This window comes from Oncorhynchus masou, chromosome 28, assembly GCF_036934945.1.
Source record: "Oncorhynchus masou masou isolate Uvic2021 chromosome 28, UVic_Omas_1.1, whole genome shotgun sequence".
NCBI classification, from domain to species: domain Eukaryota; kingdom Metazoa; phylum Chordata; class Actinopteri; order Salmoniformes; family Salmonidae; genus Oncorhynchus; species Oncorhynchus masou.
In genome coordinates, this window is record NC_088239.1 from 19,244,035 (window position 1) to 19,261,287 (window position 17,253).

General features: G+C 40.6%; 1 protein-coding gene across 10 annotated transcripts in view; it reads right to left on the reverse strand.

Moving 5' to 3' along the window:
- LOC135517303 (receptor-type tyrosine-protein phosphatase mu-like) overlaps window positions 1-11,290 on the reverse strand; it is a 288,195-nt gene extending 276,905 nt beyond the window's left edge. For all 10 annotated transcript variants that reach the window (XM_064941482.1, XM_064941481.1, XM_064941484.1 and 7 more), the window contains exon 1: window positions 11,017-11,290. In XM_064941482.1, the coding sequence (XP_064797554.1) occupies window positions 11,017-11,089 (73 nt within the window). In that variant the 5' untranslated portion in view covers window positions 11,090-11,290. The remainder of the gene's footprint in view (window positions 1-11,016) is intronic.
- Between the last annotated feature and the right edge of the window lie 5,963 nt (window positions 11,291-17,253).

Sequence of the window (17,253 nt, forward strand, 5' to 3'; positions counted from 1 at the left end):
GGAGCTGGGTTGGTTGTCATGGAGGCATAAACTTCTATTGGGGAAATCTGCTGGAAGAACAATGCTTTGTTGGGACTAGGTTGCCATCAATTTGTTGGGTCGAAGAAGGGAAATCCAGAATCTTAAAATGTAAAACCCTTCCACAGGGTACTTTGTGTATCCCACTATAAGTTCTCCTATCCATCATTCTTTGTTTTCCTTGAGGGTGTACAGCTGGAACCCATTTGGATATTTGGAAAAGCATTTTCATGCCAAAGTTTGCATCTAAAGCACTGCTCCAATCTTGATTAGTAAGTGAAGTGTCTAAAATCACTAAAGCAAAAGTAAAGATCCCTTTTCAGGAAGATTTCCCATAGAGTGTCCATCAATCAATAGGAAGTTACAGCCTACCTTCCCATTTGCAACAGAAAACACATGCCATCTCTTCAAGAAACCTGGTCTGCTTTGGATGTGCTCTTTGCCCAACTTCATAACTAGTTTAGCCCCTATAAGGCTCACACTGCTCTAATTTTAAGCATTCTGTTAACCTCACTTAACATTGCACAACCCACTGGGGCCTTATCGGACTCGGATGTTTCTTGAAAAATGTGCCCCTCTCTTTCTCCCCCATCTAAACGGATGACATACATATAGAACCTCATCAATCAGCCTGGATGAAATATGGGGAGGTAAAGGAGGTGCTGCCGTCACCCCGGGGTAACCACTTCATTATTTCCAGAAATACTTACAGCTACAAGTGGAGGACAGGAGCAGGGCAGACACTGACCCAAAAACTCACCACACTCATAAACAGGCTCAGGAATGACTCCAACGACAACACCAAATCTCGACTGCATGTAAATAAATGCACGCAGGGAGATGGGCCCCAAACCCAGTCACAAGATCGATGTCACTTTAGTGACTTCATTTCATACTCCATTTCCTTAAAGTTAATGTTAGATATGTATTGAGTCTAACTCCACATTTTACGTATTACCCACTTATGAATATTTACAGTTGCAATATAGGTTAAGTACCTTTCCCGGGGATAAAGAGAGCAGTTCTGTCCCCTTCGGGCAGCGTGCTGCTGTTCACATATCCAATTCCCTAACCACTTCTCCCCATTAATGCCTGTGGTGTTTAATGGCTTTCTGTTTCATCTCCCTCACTTTAACTCACACAGATATTATAATAAAGCACAGCAGCACTCGTGGACAAGCTCCAAGGACAGCTGTTATGATAATTATGATAAAGATGGAATTATAATACCCCAATAAAATATTTACATTCCACTCCTTTGAAAACACATTTCAAGATTTTAGAGAATTTCCAGAGGCCTTCCTACACTGTGTTGAATCCACTCAACTTGGAGTGAGGAAAGTACATACCGCTGAGAAATCTAAAGTGATATGTGCATATTTCAGCGTGTTCCAGTAAATGTTAAATCTGCATCTTAAACACAATGCTAATTCATCACAATCCTTCAGTGAGGCTACAGTTGAAAAGTTGTTGTTGTTGGAGCCCCCCCCCCCTTTGGGAGATTATAATTTAGATGACCCCTTAATTCCTCTGACCTGTGGAGAGAGGTCTGTCTGATTGCCGGGTGTATTCTTAAGCCGTATCATTTTCCCTTGGCTTATTGTTTTGTGCTGGCCTGGATTTAATATTGGCCTGTTTTAATATCTGTCCACCATGTGTTGAGACAGGGCTGGCGGCTATAGGATTAGGACGGTTTGTGTGCGACTGAAAGACAACATTATTTAATACAGCGAGCCGGTGACCCTCATATCGATTAATCCCTCTAAGATTGTACTTGCACATTCAGCAAGCTCTTACCTCAATGTTCCCCTTGTGGCGTCTGTTCGCAGAACGCCTCTCCCCTATCGTGCTAGGATTTTTAAGCCTCCTCTAAATCTGATTTGTAGAAGATCTCCGACCACTTGAAGACATGCGGGCCCCTCCAGTGGCTTGGTGCGACTTTAAGATCAACCGTAAAACGCATCACAACTAGTAGCAGAGCTTTGACTGCTTTTTATAGGAGCCGTTTCTTCTTTAAATCCTTTCATTATCTATATTTGGGGAAGATTTTGCTGCTGTCGCAGGGATGGTGGAAAAAATAATTAGGGTGACGGCTAAGACCGAGAACAGAGAGCGTCTAGTCCTGGATTCTAATAAACTGTGTTTAACAACGCCTCGTGTTAATATAGTCGGAGGTCTGGCACAGCTGCATGCCCAATATAAAAAAGGTTGTTCGCCGGGGGGGTACACGCATTAAAGCTGGTTATTTAAATTGCTAAGACCTCAAGTAAAGACCTAACAGTCCAACGCGACATCAACAAGCTTCTACTACAAGAGCTGTTTTTGCCTGCTTTTGGTTTCACAGCTTTTTTTTCTCTCCCCCTGTTGGTGTTTCCAGTGGGCCCCTGAGAGCTGACAGTTTCAATGTGACCACATGCTGATGGGACCATTAATACCATTAAAATGTTCCTCCTTGAGCCAGTCTCACCCTGCTCAGGGCCATGGCACTCAGCCCAACACAGCGTAAACCTAAATTGGCTTAAGACGAAGGCCTTGAGACCAGGCTGTGAGCTATTAAAGTCATATGATTTGGGTTTGACACTAGGACAGAGGTCAAACACTTCAAAAAGGCTGCTTTGCGGCAAAAAGGAATGGAGATTTTCAAACTTAATATGGAGCAGCATTTTTATTTATTTTTCAAAAAAATGTTTGAGAGAAAAAAGCTGGGAGATCTAGGGTAAACCATAAAGGCCACACACAGCTTGGCTATTTAGTTCCATCTTGTAATTTTCCATCAGTCTCACTCTAATCGGTGTCTCTTTACCATTGACAAGATGGCTGATTAAGTCTTTCAGACATGGATAGAACCCAGGACAAATGGGATGATGAATGTGACAAACTTCTGCTAATGGGGTGGAATTCAGTTTGAAAAGCAACGCTAAGCTGCAAATTTCAGCAGTCAACATCCAAACAGTTCATCACGCTGCAGAGCTAAAGACCAGCCGGTACGCAATGCTGCCCCTTTTAACGTCCCCAATTAAAATGACTAACAAAGATTTATTTGTATCTTTTAAAATTCCCTTCTGCTTGCTTTGCAATAAATACCCACAGAGTAAGTGAAAAGTAAGGGAAATAATTAAAACATCATAAAAAAAGATTTAAAAAGTATAAATTGTCACTACATGGTCCTTGCGTTCTGAGCAAATATTTATATCTTCCCCATTTAGCAGAGACAGAAATAAATGATGGGGATTAGTGCTGGGCATCAGGGTTTGGCAACTATTAAAATTATCAATACAGGGGAATCAAAATGACTTATCCAAGAAAGAAGTTTTCTGGGGAGGGTTCAGGGGGCTCCAATGATTCTGCAGTAGTAGAGAAACTATGATGATGCCCTAGATTGCGAATCATTCCCTGATGTTGTCGTTTTCACTGCAGCTCTATGAAAGGCCACGCTAAAGCCGACGTGGGCCTCCTTTCCTTCAGAAAACTCCTGGGCTGGGAAGGTCGGAAAGGGAGGTTGTTTCTCAAACTTCCTTTAGGAGCAACAATGACTTTTGGTCACAAATTAGAGCAGGGGGAGGGGGAACACAGAGGAGAAGAACATGACCGAGAAGAACACCGTGGCCCCAAACTGTTAATGACCCATTATGACGACTCCACAGAGTGCCACAGATGCAGGATGACAGTAATGGAGAGATTTGCCTGTGGTCATATTCTCATATATGCAAGGTAGGGACACAGAGAAGAAGAGCTGCAACAGTGTACTAACCTGCCACCCTTCCTGTAACCTGGTTCCAGAAAAATAACATTCAAGGAAGCAGGAAAAACACTAAACACAAAAACACACACTCCTGAGGACAGCCTATACCCAGCCTACAGTACGTAACAACATCCTAGTAATAGTAGAAGTCCTATGCTGTTGGCTTGGAAGTGGGGCAGGGGTGGTCCTTGGTGAATTAATTAGTTGTTTTCCTGAGTGCTTAGACTGACACAGTCACCTAGAAAGGCCTCTAGCGAGATTCGGTAAACACCTTTATCCATCGGAATAATGAATATGTAATCATAAGAGAGCTTCTTTTAGTCTCAGCGGTTTGTTAAACCTGACAGTGGTGTACAGCGCAAGATGCTGACTGGACCACCTGGTCTCCCTATTGCCCTCACTGTATGGCGGTGCTGGTTGATTCAGGAGTTATCCAGCCTTTCCCTGTGTCCCCCTCTCTCTGCCTCCAGAAGAGCTGAGTTTAATTAGAGGGGGCCCTGTTTGCTCAACATCTCTTCTAACGGGTAATTATAGTGTCTATACCTGTGCACTTTAAACCACAACACTGGCTGGTCCAGGCCTTCCTGGGCAATATCCTGCAAATAGACTCCTCTAGCCAGGTAGTGTTTATTAGGCACAAAAATTGAAGAAAACAGAATTAAATGAGAAAGCTCTAGCTGAACTTAACCAAAACAGGCATGTTTTTATTGTTCTGCAGTGTGCCCTAATGAACACGACCCACAGGGCTCGACATTAAGGCTTGTCCGGGGAAAATATGTATGTATGTATGTATGTATGTATATGGATATATATACACATACATGCATACATACATACATATTTTCCCGGTAAAAAGTAAAAAGAAAATGACACAAATCACAAAATCAAAGCAGGGCAGTGCATAGCTGACTGAGTAAATTGTCTATATTCCTATTTGATATAGCATATTTCAGGGTTCCCCCAACTGGCTGCTCATGGGTAGTTTTATTTGGCCCCCCAAGTTTTCTGAGCAAAATAAAATAAAATTGTTATTTAACATTTTCATTGTTGGACATAAAAAGAGACTAAAAACAACCAGGAAATCAGCTCCAAGTCATTTTAATTTGGGAAATCTGTTCTCAAGTATCCTCACGCATAATAGAGACACGTGATCATATACAAATGTAAGCAAGGATTGAAATTATTATGTTTTTGTCAAATATTAAATCCGTTTGGGCTTCTTGCGGTCAATTTGAAGTCTGCAAATTATTTGTAATTATGTTCCGGCCCCCCGACCATCCACTCAAGCAAACAATTATTTTAAATAAATAGAAAATGGCCCGTGGCTGAATCTAGTTGATGACACCTGGCCAATTACTAATATATATATACCCCTATATATATATATACACACACACTGCAAAAGAATAATGTAGACAGAGCTAAGAGTCGAAGAAAATATCTGGTCAGAATAGTATTATTATTTTTTGTTCTCTCCCTCAAATGATCTGGGCCTATAGCCAAAGGCTACTTTTATAGCAGACACTCCGGCGACGTATTGTTATAGAAGCCTAAATGTTATAGTTTCTCTACATTTCATATGAATATGACTTGGCCGATTAAGCCACTTTCAGGTTAATACATGCTAGAGTTCTTCTGATGCACTATTTCACGATCAAAAGTTTAAGGTGTTTTTGAATAACCCAAAACATTGGAGGCTTAAGGTAAAAATAAGAGCGATAGAAAAAACAATAGCAAAATATAAAAATCTACTGCGAAATTTGAAAAAACCCTTAGTTGAGCAAAGCATTAAGTGAATTGATACATGCATGCAAGCGAGGCTAAAAAATGAATAATATTCCATCCTTGCAAACCAAACAACCAAAAAGCCTAATCCTACTGATTGAAATATCATAAAAGCATTAAAAGACAAATTAAAGTTGAGTATTTTCCAAACTACTCAAAATAAGTGTTTAAATGTCCACGAGTTGAAGCTTTTAAAAATGGGAATAATATTGAAATTCAGAGTCTATGCTATTCTATTACAGATTTATTTTGAATGACAAGAAGTGAAATTGAGCAACCTATACCAAGATGGAAAAATCGAATGTCAAAAATATATATATTTTTAAATTTAGGAGACATCTGAGGAAATCTTAGGAAAAGATGCATAGTTTGCATAGGCCCATTTCCATATAAATCTAGCAATGTGCGACCAACAGTTGAAGTGGGAAGTTTACATACACCTTAGCCAAACACATTTAAACTCAGTTTCTCATAATTCCAGACATTTAATCCTAGTAATTCCCTGTCTTAGGTCAGTTTGGATCACCACTTTATTGTAAGAATGTGAAATGTCAGAATAATTAGTAGAGAGATTTTTTGTTATTTATCCGTTATTTGATTTATTTCAGCTTTTATTTATTTCATCACATTCCCAGTTGGTCAGACGTTTACATGCACTCAATGAGTATTTGGTAGCATTGCCTTTAAATGGTTTAACTTGGGTCAAACGTTTCTGGTATCCTTCCACAAGCTTCCCACAATAAGTTGGGTGAATTTTGGCCCATTCCTCCTGACAGAGTGTAGAGTGACAGGTGTAACTGATTCAGGTTTGTAGGCCACCTTGCTCGCACACGCTTTTTTCAGTTCTGCACACATATTTTCTATAGGATTGAAGTCAGGGCTTTGTGATGGCCCCTCCAATACCTTGACTTTGTTGTCCTTAAGCCATTATGCCACAACTTTGGAAGTATGCTTAGGGTCATTGTCCATTTGGAAGTCCCATTTGCGACTAAGCTTTAACTTCGTGACTGATGTCTTGATATGTTGCTTCAATATATCCACATCATGATGCCATCTATTTTGAGAAGTGCACCAGTCCCTCGTGCAGCAAAGCAAAGCACCCCCACAACATGATGCTTCCACCCAGGTACTTCATGGTTGGGATGGTGTTCTTTGGCTTGCAAGCCTCCCCCTTTTTCCTCCAAACATAACGATGGTCATCATGGCCAAACAGTTATATTTTTGTTTCATCAGACCAGAAGACATGTCTACAAAAGTATTATCTTTGTCCCCATGTGCAGTTGCAAACCGTAGTCTGGCTTTTTTATGATGGTTTTGGAGCAGTGGCTTCTTCCTTGCTGAGCAGCTTTTCAGGTTATGTCGATATAGGACTCGTTTTACTGTGGATATAGATACTTTTGTAACTCTTTCCTCCAGCATCTTCACAAGGTCCTTTGCTGTTGTTCTGGGATTGATTTGCACTTTTTGTACGTTCATCTCTAGGAGACAGAATGCGTCTCCTTCCTGAGCGGTATGACGGCTGCGTGGTCCCATGGTGTTTATACTTGCGTACTATTGTTTTTACATTTGGAAATTGATCTCAAGGATGAACCAGACTTGTGGAGGTCTACAATTTCTTTTTTGAAATACATCTACAGGTACACCTCCAATTGACTCAAATTATGTAAATTACCTATCAGAAGCTTCTAAAGCCATGACATAATTTTCTGAAATTTTCCAAGCTGTTTAAAGGCACAATCAGTCAACTTAGTGTATGTAAACTTCTGACCCATTGGAATTGTGATAGTGAGTGAAATAATCTGTAAACAATTGTTGGAAGAATTACTTGTGTCATGCACAAAGTATATGTTCTAACTGACTTGCCGAAAGTATAGTTTGTTAACAGGAAATTTGTGGAGTGGTTGAAAAACAAGTTTTAATGACTCCAACCTAAGTGTATGTAAACTTCCAACTTCAACCGTACCTACAACACATAGTAGCCTAGGCATAATAAGAGAGGAGGATGAGACAAACTTGCCAATCAGTTTACAATTATCCAGTTTTGAGGAGAGCAGAGTGGCTCTGCAGCCCATGATGATTTACTACCCATCACAAGACATGAGGCTCGTTGACTGTCACTCTCTCCTTCTGCGTGCTTCAGCAGACACAGACAGTGTAGTAGCCTAGGCCTGTCTTTTGTGCCAGAGCTCCACCAGAGTGGAATAGGCCATTCAAAAAAATGTGGCTCAGCTAAACATATTTTGTCATGTCATGATTCCTCTCATCCCTCCCATAGCATGTGCGCGAAATTAGTCTATGGGCAAGCACAGAAAATCAGTCACCCTTTTGGAATATGGTTTTACAAACATTTTTTATTGTTTGGACAAGTGACTTCAGCTTTCGGAAAGTTTAAAAAAAACAATAATAATAAAATCAGAAGGACAAGTGATTAAAAAAGTTAATGTCAAGCCCTGACCGAGCTACCAGGATTATCAGCACAGCTAGTTCCGAGTGGGTGGTGGACTGGGGAGAAAAAAAACAGAGCACGCAGAGTCGGAGAATGCTAGAAATGTTTGCCGTGCACAGCCACAACAAATACAGCGAGGCAGACTGGTATTCATCACTAGGCCTTCAGCAAGTATCAGAAAAGATAGAAAAAGGGGGGTTGCAATTTCATGGAAGACTTTCTTTGTGTCAGGTTAGCTAGGTGTGTATGACTGAAACGCAAAAGTGGACATTAATAATCCCAGTTAATTATTGACGGTGTGTTCATTATTAGGGCAACTCTTCCATCTTGGGATGAGGGTGGAGATTTTAATTTCATTCTCCACTGGTGCAGATATCCCAGCAAAGCTCCATCAGTCTGGGTTGTATGTGGCGACATGAAGAACCAGTAACTCTACAGTTTCTATAGCAAGCTATTTGACTGGTTATACTTTGTGTGCTGGGAGTCAGTCTTAAAAGACAAGGCAAATCATTTGAAAGTGGATTGTTGAAAGAGGCACAACGGTCCACAGAAAGTGGATTGTTGAAAGAGGCACAACAGTCCACAGAAAGGCTGTGTGGCCGAGTACAAGCAAGAAGAACAATGTGCATTATGCAGCATGTACCAAAGGTCTGCAGCTCGACAAAAATATATTTAGAGCAGTGAATGGACGGAAGAAACAGCGCAGGGGTATCCATCCATCTGGGAGAGCCAGGGGATATCCTGGGTAAATTGGTCACACAAGACACAATGTCCATTACAGAAAACTTACTCCAGCCAGGCCCTGTGCAGTGTCCAACCAACAAAGCTCAGCCAAGGGCACAAACTATCATATTAATCTAAAAATGTAGCCCTACTTCCAGCAAAGCAAGAGAATAACCATTCAGGCATCACTTCAAGAAATTATTTTTGATGATATAGTGTTTGTCTTGACAGCTTGAACTGACTGCCAAACTGAACATTGAACCATCTGTGTCTACTGTGTATCACTCAGTGCATGTCTGTGGGCTTCTACAAAAGTGGCGTGTGGTATGTCTAACTTTTCATGGATAACTGATGCAAGCAGGGAATGGAACCGCCTTAAACCAATAACAGTGCTAGGATCAGGAATAAATGTGGGGAATGTGATTGCAATTACTGAACGTTTTGGGAGAACAACAACTATTACGTACATTACATTTTTTTTAAAGTCTCACTTAATTTGCATTTGTAATTCCACCGCTGGTTTTGTACTCCCTGATTGGCAAGTAAACAAAATGGTTATTTACATTCCATTATAAAATCATTCTTTGTTTAACAAATATTTGACTGTTTGTGCATTTCAATATGGATGGCGGTGGGAAAAGTTATTTGATGAGGTTGCGGACCAAATCCGGAGTCTCAAGAGAGCCATTGTGTGGCGGTATGTGCAATGCTGCCACCACCAGGCATTACATGTAAAGGCATTGAGAGGCTGTGATAGTGTTATGCGTCCCAGATCTAATCAAGAAACTAGTAGGAAGGCTACTTACATGCATAACATCAGAAAAAGCTCTGATTACTGATGTAGTTAACTAGCATGGATGCACTGCCTAATAGTGGATTTATCCATTTTTATTACATGGAATTCAAAATATTTTTGCCGGGCAAATGGAAGCCTTTACAAAAATAGATATTTGGCTGGCTCAATCAATTAGATACAAATGTGAGTGAGAAAACTTACTCCAATTGTCCATAAGGGGTTATAGAAAAATGTGTTGTATTTAAATTAGATTTGAATAAATATGCCTGTTAGTTTGCCTACCACATTAGGGCAAAAACCAAAAATACCTTTCATTACATTGAACAAAACAACTGTCATCCTCCGATGCATAACTAAAAACAACATACCAATGGCATAAAGCCTAATTATTACATATACTGTAAGAAAAGCATGGCCAACTGTAGCTTGACTGGGGAAAAACAGATGCATTTCCTTGCCTGCTGTATGCATAGTTACATGCCTCCTATGAAGCTCAGATGAGCCACAGTTCAAACGTGCGAAATGCATCTCTTCCATTCAAAACATAGGCAATCTAGATAATGTCAAAGCACCTGTATAACAATCCATGTGTAGATGTAGCGCTCCACACATTTGCCCAGCCCTTCACTTTGGAATGTTGCCAATATGCAATGACACTTCTGACACTACATTAATATAGGTATTATATGCTAAATTAATTAGTCTATTTCAATAAGCAGGAATAGGAAGTTAGATTATTAGACGTCCCTTGCTTAAAATAGATTAGCATCTATAAAAAGTAACGGCTTGCTTTGATAAGCTTAGGCTTTCAAAGGATCTCAAAACTTTTCAGACAAGTCTGTCAGTCTGACAGTCATCCTTAGTGTCGATTAGTAAATGTTCCATTCAATAAACATATGGTATACCAACTTGAAACGGACGTGAAATTAATAGCACCAGGAGCATTGGACAAAATGAATAACCAAGTAACGCACAGAACATTTCCCTCTCCAAAACAAGCTGCCAAGGGGTACCTAACAGCTATTCAACTATTGTGGTTATAAATCATGTAAATAATTGCCATTTTTCCAGAGGACAGCCTTAATCCAAAATGGAAGAACAATTCGACATTCTGCTAGTGTATTTGGTGAAATAGCGTACCACAGCGCTGACTACATTCTAAAAGTTTCCAATGCGCTGGGATGGGGCACGTCAGTCTGTTTACACTAGAGCTATTTACTGATCAAAGGGACATCAAACAACCCTATTCCAACTAGCCATACACGAATTTCTCTGTCGAACAATAAATGCGTAGGAAGTGACATTATAACGTTACAGGTTTTTCGCCAGAAAACTTGGATGTTGTACTGCTATAGAGACACTGGACTGCCTTCAAGACAACGAACTTCGGAATGCGTTCTTCGACGGAAAGCGCGACAGACCCGTTATCATAAGCTACTTCAAATTCCTGGGCTTTTTGCAATACAAACAAACAAAATACAATACACACGAAATTATGAGTCTTACCTTTGAATACTTCTCCTCGAACTGTAAGCAATACGCTGCCCGCAGCAATTAGACAAGTTAAAAGTCTATCCATTGCGGTAGAGTATCGCGAACGTTACCCCCAGCTCCGGGGTAAGATCAATTCTACTCTTCCGCTGTAATAGAGGAAAATATTCCGTTTTACAGTTAACGTGCCCGGTACCTACTGGGAGTGTTCCCCTGTCTGTATTTTCCTACTGGGTTACTTGTGTATCTTTCAAGAGCCTCCACTCGGATAGTGACTTCGCTTGCTGCCAGGAGGTAACTGACGTCACTAAGCTCGGAGAAAAGCTCGAGACGGTGCGCGCTCCAATAGAGGCGTAATTATGAGCTCCATTACAGTATCCAGATGGAGTGATTGGTTCTTTCATACTTTCCCTCAATTTGCTAGAATTCTTGCGGGAAATACTTACCCACCGATAGATTCTATTTTAGCCAAGCCTACACGTTTTTAAACTGTGGAGTCAAAGATACTTAAACCTGGTTTCAAGCACAACTGTGGTTGATAAGTTGTAACGAGGGAGGGGCGCCCCATTTCACACCAATGAAGATTCCTTAGGATCCTAATAGGAGAATCCTTGCATCTTGTATATCTTATTGCTTCGAATTTATTTGATTATCATATGATATACAACTACGTCGTAATTAGCATTACTTTAAGTCTAATTTTGATTAGGTTTGTAAGGGGTAGTTTGATAATGTTGTTATGTTAAACAAGCTAGCTAACTTAGTGAAGAACAAAAAGCACATTAATTAAACGTAGTCCTATTTCTGACATCATAGGTAGGAAATAGGAAGCTTCGATGAGCACGTGAACGCAGCAATGGGATGGCAAGACAGAACTGCATTTTTTGGCTCTATGCAAATAAACAAACTAAACTAAAATATATCTGAACACCCTATTATTATGTTATAATTGTAGGCTATGGCACATTTTACCTCCTTTGTCCAATTGTATGACATCAAAGGGGAGTCATGCCACTTTCAAGACAACTCCGAAACAGACATTTCCGATTTGGAAACTCTTTGTAGAAAGATAAGTTCTGAGTGGTCTGCCTTGAACGTGGCATCAGTCACTGCTATGTTGACAGTGGCTCAGTTGTAGAGCAATGTTAACCATGACGCCACACATGGTCAAATCAGCACTATAATAAATGGAGAATATCAACAACAAAAAAAGACACAAAAATATATAAGAAAAAATTAATGGAGAAAAGCGAGACCTCCCCCCATCTACAGCACCACTTATTATTTCAAACCATGCACCGCTTGACTGACTGAAGTTGAGCCTTATTTTCCAATTTGAGAGAATGTCTGCTCCTCCCTTCTTTGGTTCAAGCTGCACATCATTTGTCCCAGAATTATGCCAGATTTACGAAGCAGAATGAAATGTGTCAAAACGACAGATTTTAATGAGGAGTCACTATCTGTGATAATTTTACATTTGGATCTATAGCTTTTCAAATGATTGAGGGTAAAGGCCTTTTAGACTGTCTCTTGATGGCAGAATGTTAGCCTTCTTGTTAGTTGTGTGTTTCAGCACATTCATCAGAAAATGACAGAGCATACAATATGTCACACAATTAAGAAATTGGATTGCTAATCAAGTGTGTGTGATTTATACTGTTCTGAGAATTTATTTGCAAACTTCGCTGTGTAGGATGTCCTATAATATGTCAAACAAAGACCTAAGAATGGTCCAGCCGGCATTTAAAGATGCCCATCTAGCCTAAAAAGTTACATCCTACACAGTGTTGGGGAGTAGTGAACTGCATGTAGTTCAACTAGTATTTTAACTACATTTTGTAGTAGCTTGGTGGTGGTTGAACTAAATTTAAATCTTGGTAGTGTTTTCAGTAGTTAATTACCATTTTGACATGTAGCAGTGTAGTTAACTAGTGGAACTACACAGCTTTTTTAGTTAAAATAAAATACGGGTAAAGTAGGCAATCATTTCCTTTGTTGTTTGGCATCAGACCTGCCTAATTCTCACTTGAAACATATTTGTTGTGTTTAATAGGATAAATTACACATTCTGTTAACAGTGATCTGTTTTTGCAATTTCTAGTCTGTAACACCTCAGATTTACATATGATAATTTTTTACTTAGTTTGAATGTAGTGAACTAATTTTTCAAAGTAACTTTAGTTAATTAAAGTATATATATTTTTTAAATGTGCCCAAAAAAAACAATTTACCATGATTTCTGTGTTAATATGGAATGATAAATAATCTCCCTTTTGTATACTAGTGGTGCGGTGCTAAGATGAAAATGTTTACTTGATAGTGCACTTTGTGATAAAAGCACCACAAATGGCACAGAGATACAGTGGGGCAAAAAAGTATTTAGTCAGCCACCAATTGTGCAAGTTCTCCCACTTAAAAAGATGAGAGAGGCCTGTAATTTTCATCATAGGTAAACTTCAACTATGACAGACAAAATCCAGAAAATCACATTGTAGGATTTTTTTATACATTTATTTGCAAATTATGGTGGAAAATAAGTATTTGGTCACCTACAAACAAGCAAGATTTCTGGCTCTCACAGACCTGTAACTTCTTCTTTAAGAGGCTCCTCTGTCCTCCACTCGTTACCTGTATTAATGGCACCTGTTTGAACTTGTTATCAGTATAAACGACACCTGTCCACAACCTCAAACAGTCACACTCCAAACTCCACTATGGCCAAAACCAAAGAGCTGTCAAAGGACACCAGAAACACCAGCCTGGGAAGACTGAATCTGCAATAGGTAAGCAGCTTGGTTTGAAGAAATCAACTGTGGGAACAATTATTAGGAAATTGAAGACATACAAGACCACTGATAATCTCCGTCGATCTGGGGCTCCACACAAGATCTCAACCCGTGGGGTCAAAATGATCACAAGAACGGTGAGCAAAAATCCCAGAACCACACGGGGGGAACTAGTGAATGACCTGCAGAGAGCTGGGACCAAAGTAACAAAGCCTACCATCAGTAACACACTACGCCGCCAGGGACTCAAATCCTGCAGTGCCAGACGTGTCCCCCTGCTTAAGCCAGTACATGTCCAGGCCCGTCTGAAGTTTGCTAGAGAGCATTTGGATGATCCAGAAGAAGATTGGGAGAGTGAAATATGGTCAGATGAAACCAAAATATAACTTTTTGGTAAAAACTCAACTCGTCATGTTTGGAGGACAAAGAATGCTGAGTTGCATCCAAAGAACACCATACCTACTGTGAAGCATGAGGGTGGAAACATCATGCTTTGGGGCTGTTTTTCTGCAAAGGGACCAGGATGAGTGATCTGTGTAAAGGAAAGAATGAATGGGGCCATGTATCGTGAGATTTTGAGTGAAAACCTCCTTCCATCAGCAAGGGCATTGAAGATGAAACGTGGCTGGGTCTTTCAGCATGACAATGATCCCAAACACACCGCCCGGGCAACAAAGGAGTGGCTTCGTAAGAAGCATTTCAAGGTCCTGGAGTGGCCTAGCCAGTCTCCAAGATCTCAACCCCATAGAAAATCTTTGGAGGGAGTTGAAAGTCCGTGTTGCCCAGCAACAGCCCCAAAACATCACTGCCTTTGAGGAGATCTGCATGAAGGAATGGACCAAAATACCAGCAACAGTGTGTGAAAACCTTGTGAAGACTTACAGAAAACGTTTGACCACTGTCATTGCCAACAAAGGGTATATAACAAAGTATTGAGATAAACTTTTGTTATTGGTAGCTACTGTAAAAAAATAAAGTAGAAAAAATATACATACAAATTTAGCTTCCAGTCAATGTCTCTATGCCATGTTGAGAATTATTGTTAAGATGCAATTGGAACTGAGTTTATAGCCAATAGTGTTCCGAAGATAGAGCTAAATGTCTCATGGCATCGTCCGTATCGGTTATCATTTTTGGTCTTACCAGTATGTCACGTTAGCTTAATCACCAATTTCTCAGCCTCTGACTATCACAGAAATACAACACTTTGAATAAATAACAGAAAAATGTCAGAACTTATTGCCACTCAACTCCATTATATTATGGCACGTGCCTGCAAAATGCATGTGCCATAGGCCTTTCCAGACTACCAGTGCTTAATTTGAGCCGGATCCTGCCGGCACCTATTGGCCTGGATCCAGTACTTCTCACTGCATGATTTATTAATTGTTTCACTGTTCGCACTTTGGACATTCTAATAAGAGCGATCAGCATTAAATCAAGTTGCCTCCTCGTTATTTCTCACGCTCCCCAGAAAGACCATCATGTAAAAGCACAGTGATCCTGTTGTGTGATCATCCTATCCTGCCATACTGATTTCAGGCCTGCTCTCTTATTTGTACATAGAGGTTATGGGGAGGGACGGTGGGGTAAGTAACTGATCTTGACACAGGTCTTAGTTGTGGTGGTCAGCTACTGAAGAGGTCCCTACGTAATCAAATCAAATCAAATTTTATTTGTCACATGCGCTAAATACAAAAGGTGTAGACCTTACAGTTAACTGCTTACTTACAAGCCCTTAACCAACAATGCAGTTTTAAGAAAATACCTAAAATAGTCTGGGTAGCCATTTGATTAGATGTTCAGGAGTCTTATGGCTTGGGGGTAGAAGCTGTTTAGAAGCCTCTTGGACCTAGACTTGGCGCTCCGGTACTGCTTCCCGTGCGGTAGCAGAGAGAACAGTCTATGACTAAGGTGGCTGGAGTCTTTGACAATTTTTGGGCCTTCCCCTGACACTGCCTGGTATAGAGGTCCTGGATGGCAGGAAGCTTGGCCCCGGTGATGATTGCATGATCTGTGGATCTGTCGGGGTGGTATGCAAATTGGAGTGGGTCTAGGGTTTCTGGGATAATGGTGTTGATGTGAGCCATGAGTACATTATGCAAGTAATAAAGTGATCTACTTTTCTAAACAATTCAAAAGTAAACCGCAACGCAGGAGCCATGTGACCAAATAGTTATAAGAGCAGGCTACTAGGAAGTGTGATGTAAAAATAGTTACTCAACTGTGCCAGTGAATTGTTCTAATAGCTTTGCCAGGAGATTCTTTGAGACCACTGTTGCCCTTTTATTTAGCTCTACAAGCCAAGGGCAGTCAGATTTACGTGTCCCATAAAATCACAGCACCTAGACACATAATATGGAAAATAAGCATGGCTTGGCTCAAGCACATCCTAGGATTGAAAAAAATGCATGTTCTACAGAATTCCCAAAGTGCTCCATTCAGCTCAGGCTGCTTGCTTCCTGGACCCACTGCATGTGGTGGTGGTTTTGGGTATTGCGTCTTACTCCTTCAGAAGGACCCCAACCCTATACAGTACATCTGTATCTGTCATTCACGGGGTTGTAGAGTAATGCAAAATGAACAGATTTTCTTGTGTAGCTACTAACTCCACTGATTTGGAGAGATACTCTTTCTTTGTTCATGACACACTATGTGAACTCATAAGGCCAGGGACTGTGTGGTAAAGAAGGAGCAGAGACAGACTAAACTGACACCATCTCAAACAAGGACCCAATAAAAGACAACTCTGACTTTGTTTTATGGAGGCCCACATTTTTATGAGAGCTGTTGATTCAGGCTGATGTGTAGTCAGACATCATACAGAGATAGGCTCTCAGTCATAAAAACACTACTGTGAATGGCAGCTTGTTGACATTCTGCTGGGGAATTGATGCACTAGGGGGAATATTCAGGCTGAATGAGTCAGGAATTGTTCATGCAACAGAGTCCTAGGGCCCCCCGGGTGCACGTTTTGTTTTGTGCCCTACCACTACACATCTGATTCAAATTACCAACTCATCATCAAGCAGGACCGATTTTGGGAAACCCTGCTATAGAGCACGGGTCAAAGTCATTCCACGGAGGGCCAAGTGTCGGCGGGTTTTCGCTTCACCCTTGTACTTGATTGATGAATTAAGGTCACTAATTATACCGAACAAAAATATAAACGCAACCATTTCAACAATTTTACTGTTACTGTTCATATAAGGATATCAGTCAATTTAATTAAATTCACTAGGCCCTTATCTATGGATTTCACATGACTGGGCAGGGAGGCAGCCACCTAGCCCCAACCACTGGGGAGCCAGGCCCAGCCAATCAGAATGAGTTTTTTCCCACAAAAGGGCTTTATTACAGACAGACATACTCCTCAGTTGCATCAGCAGTCCGGGTGTCTTGTCTCAGACGATCCCACAGGTAAGAAGCCGGATGTGGAGGTCCTGGGCTGGTCTGCAGTTGTGAG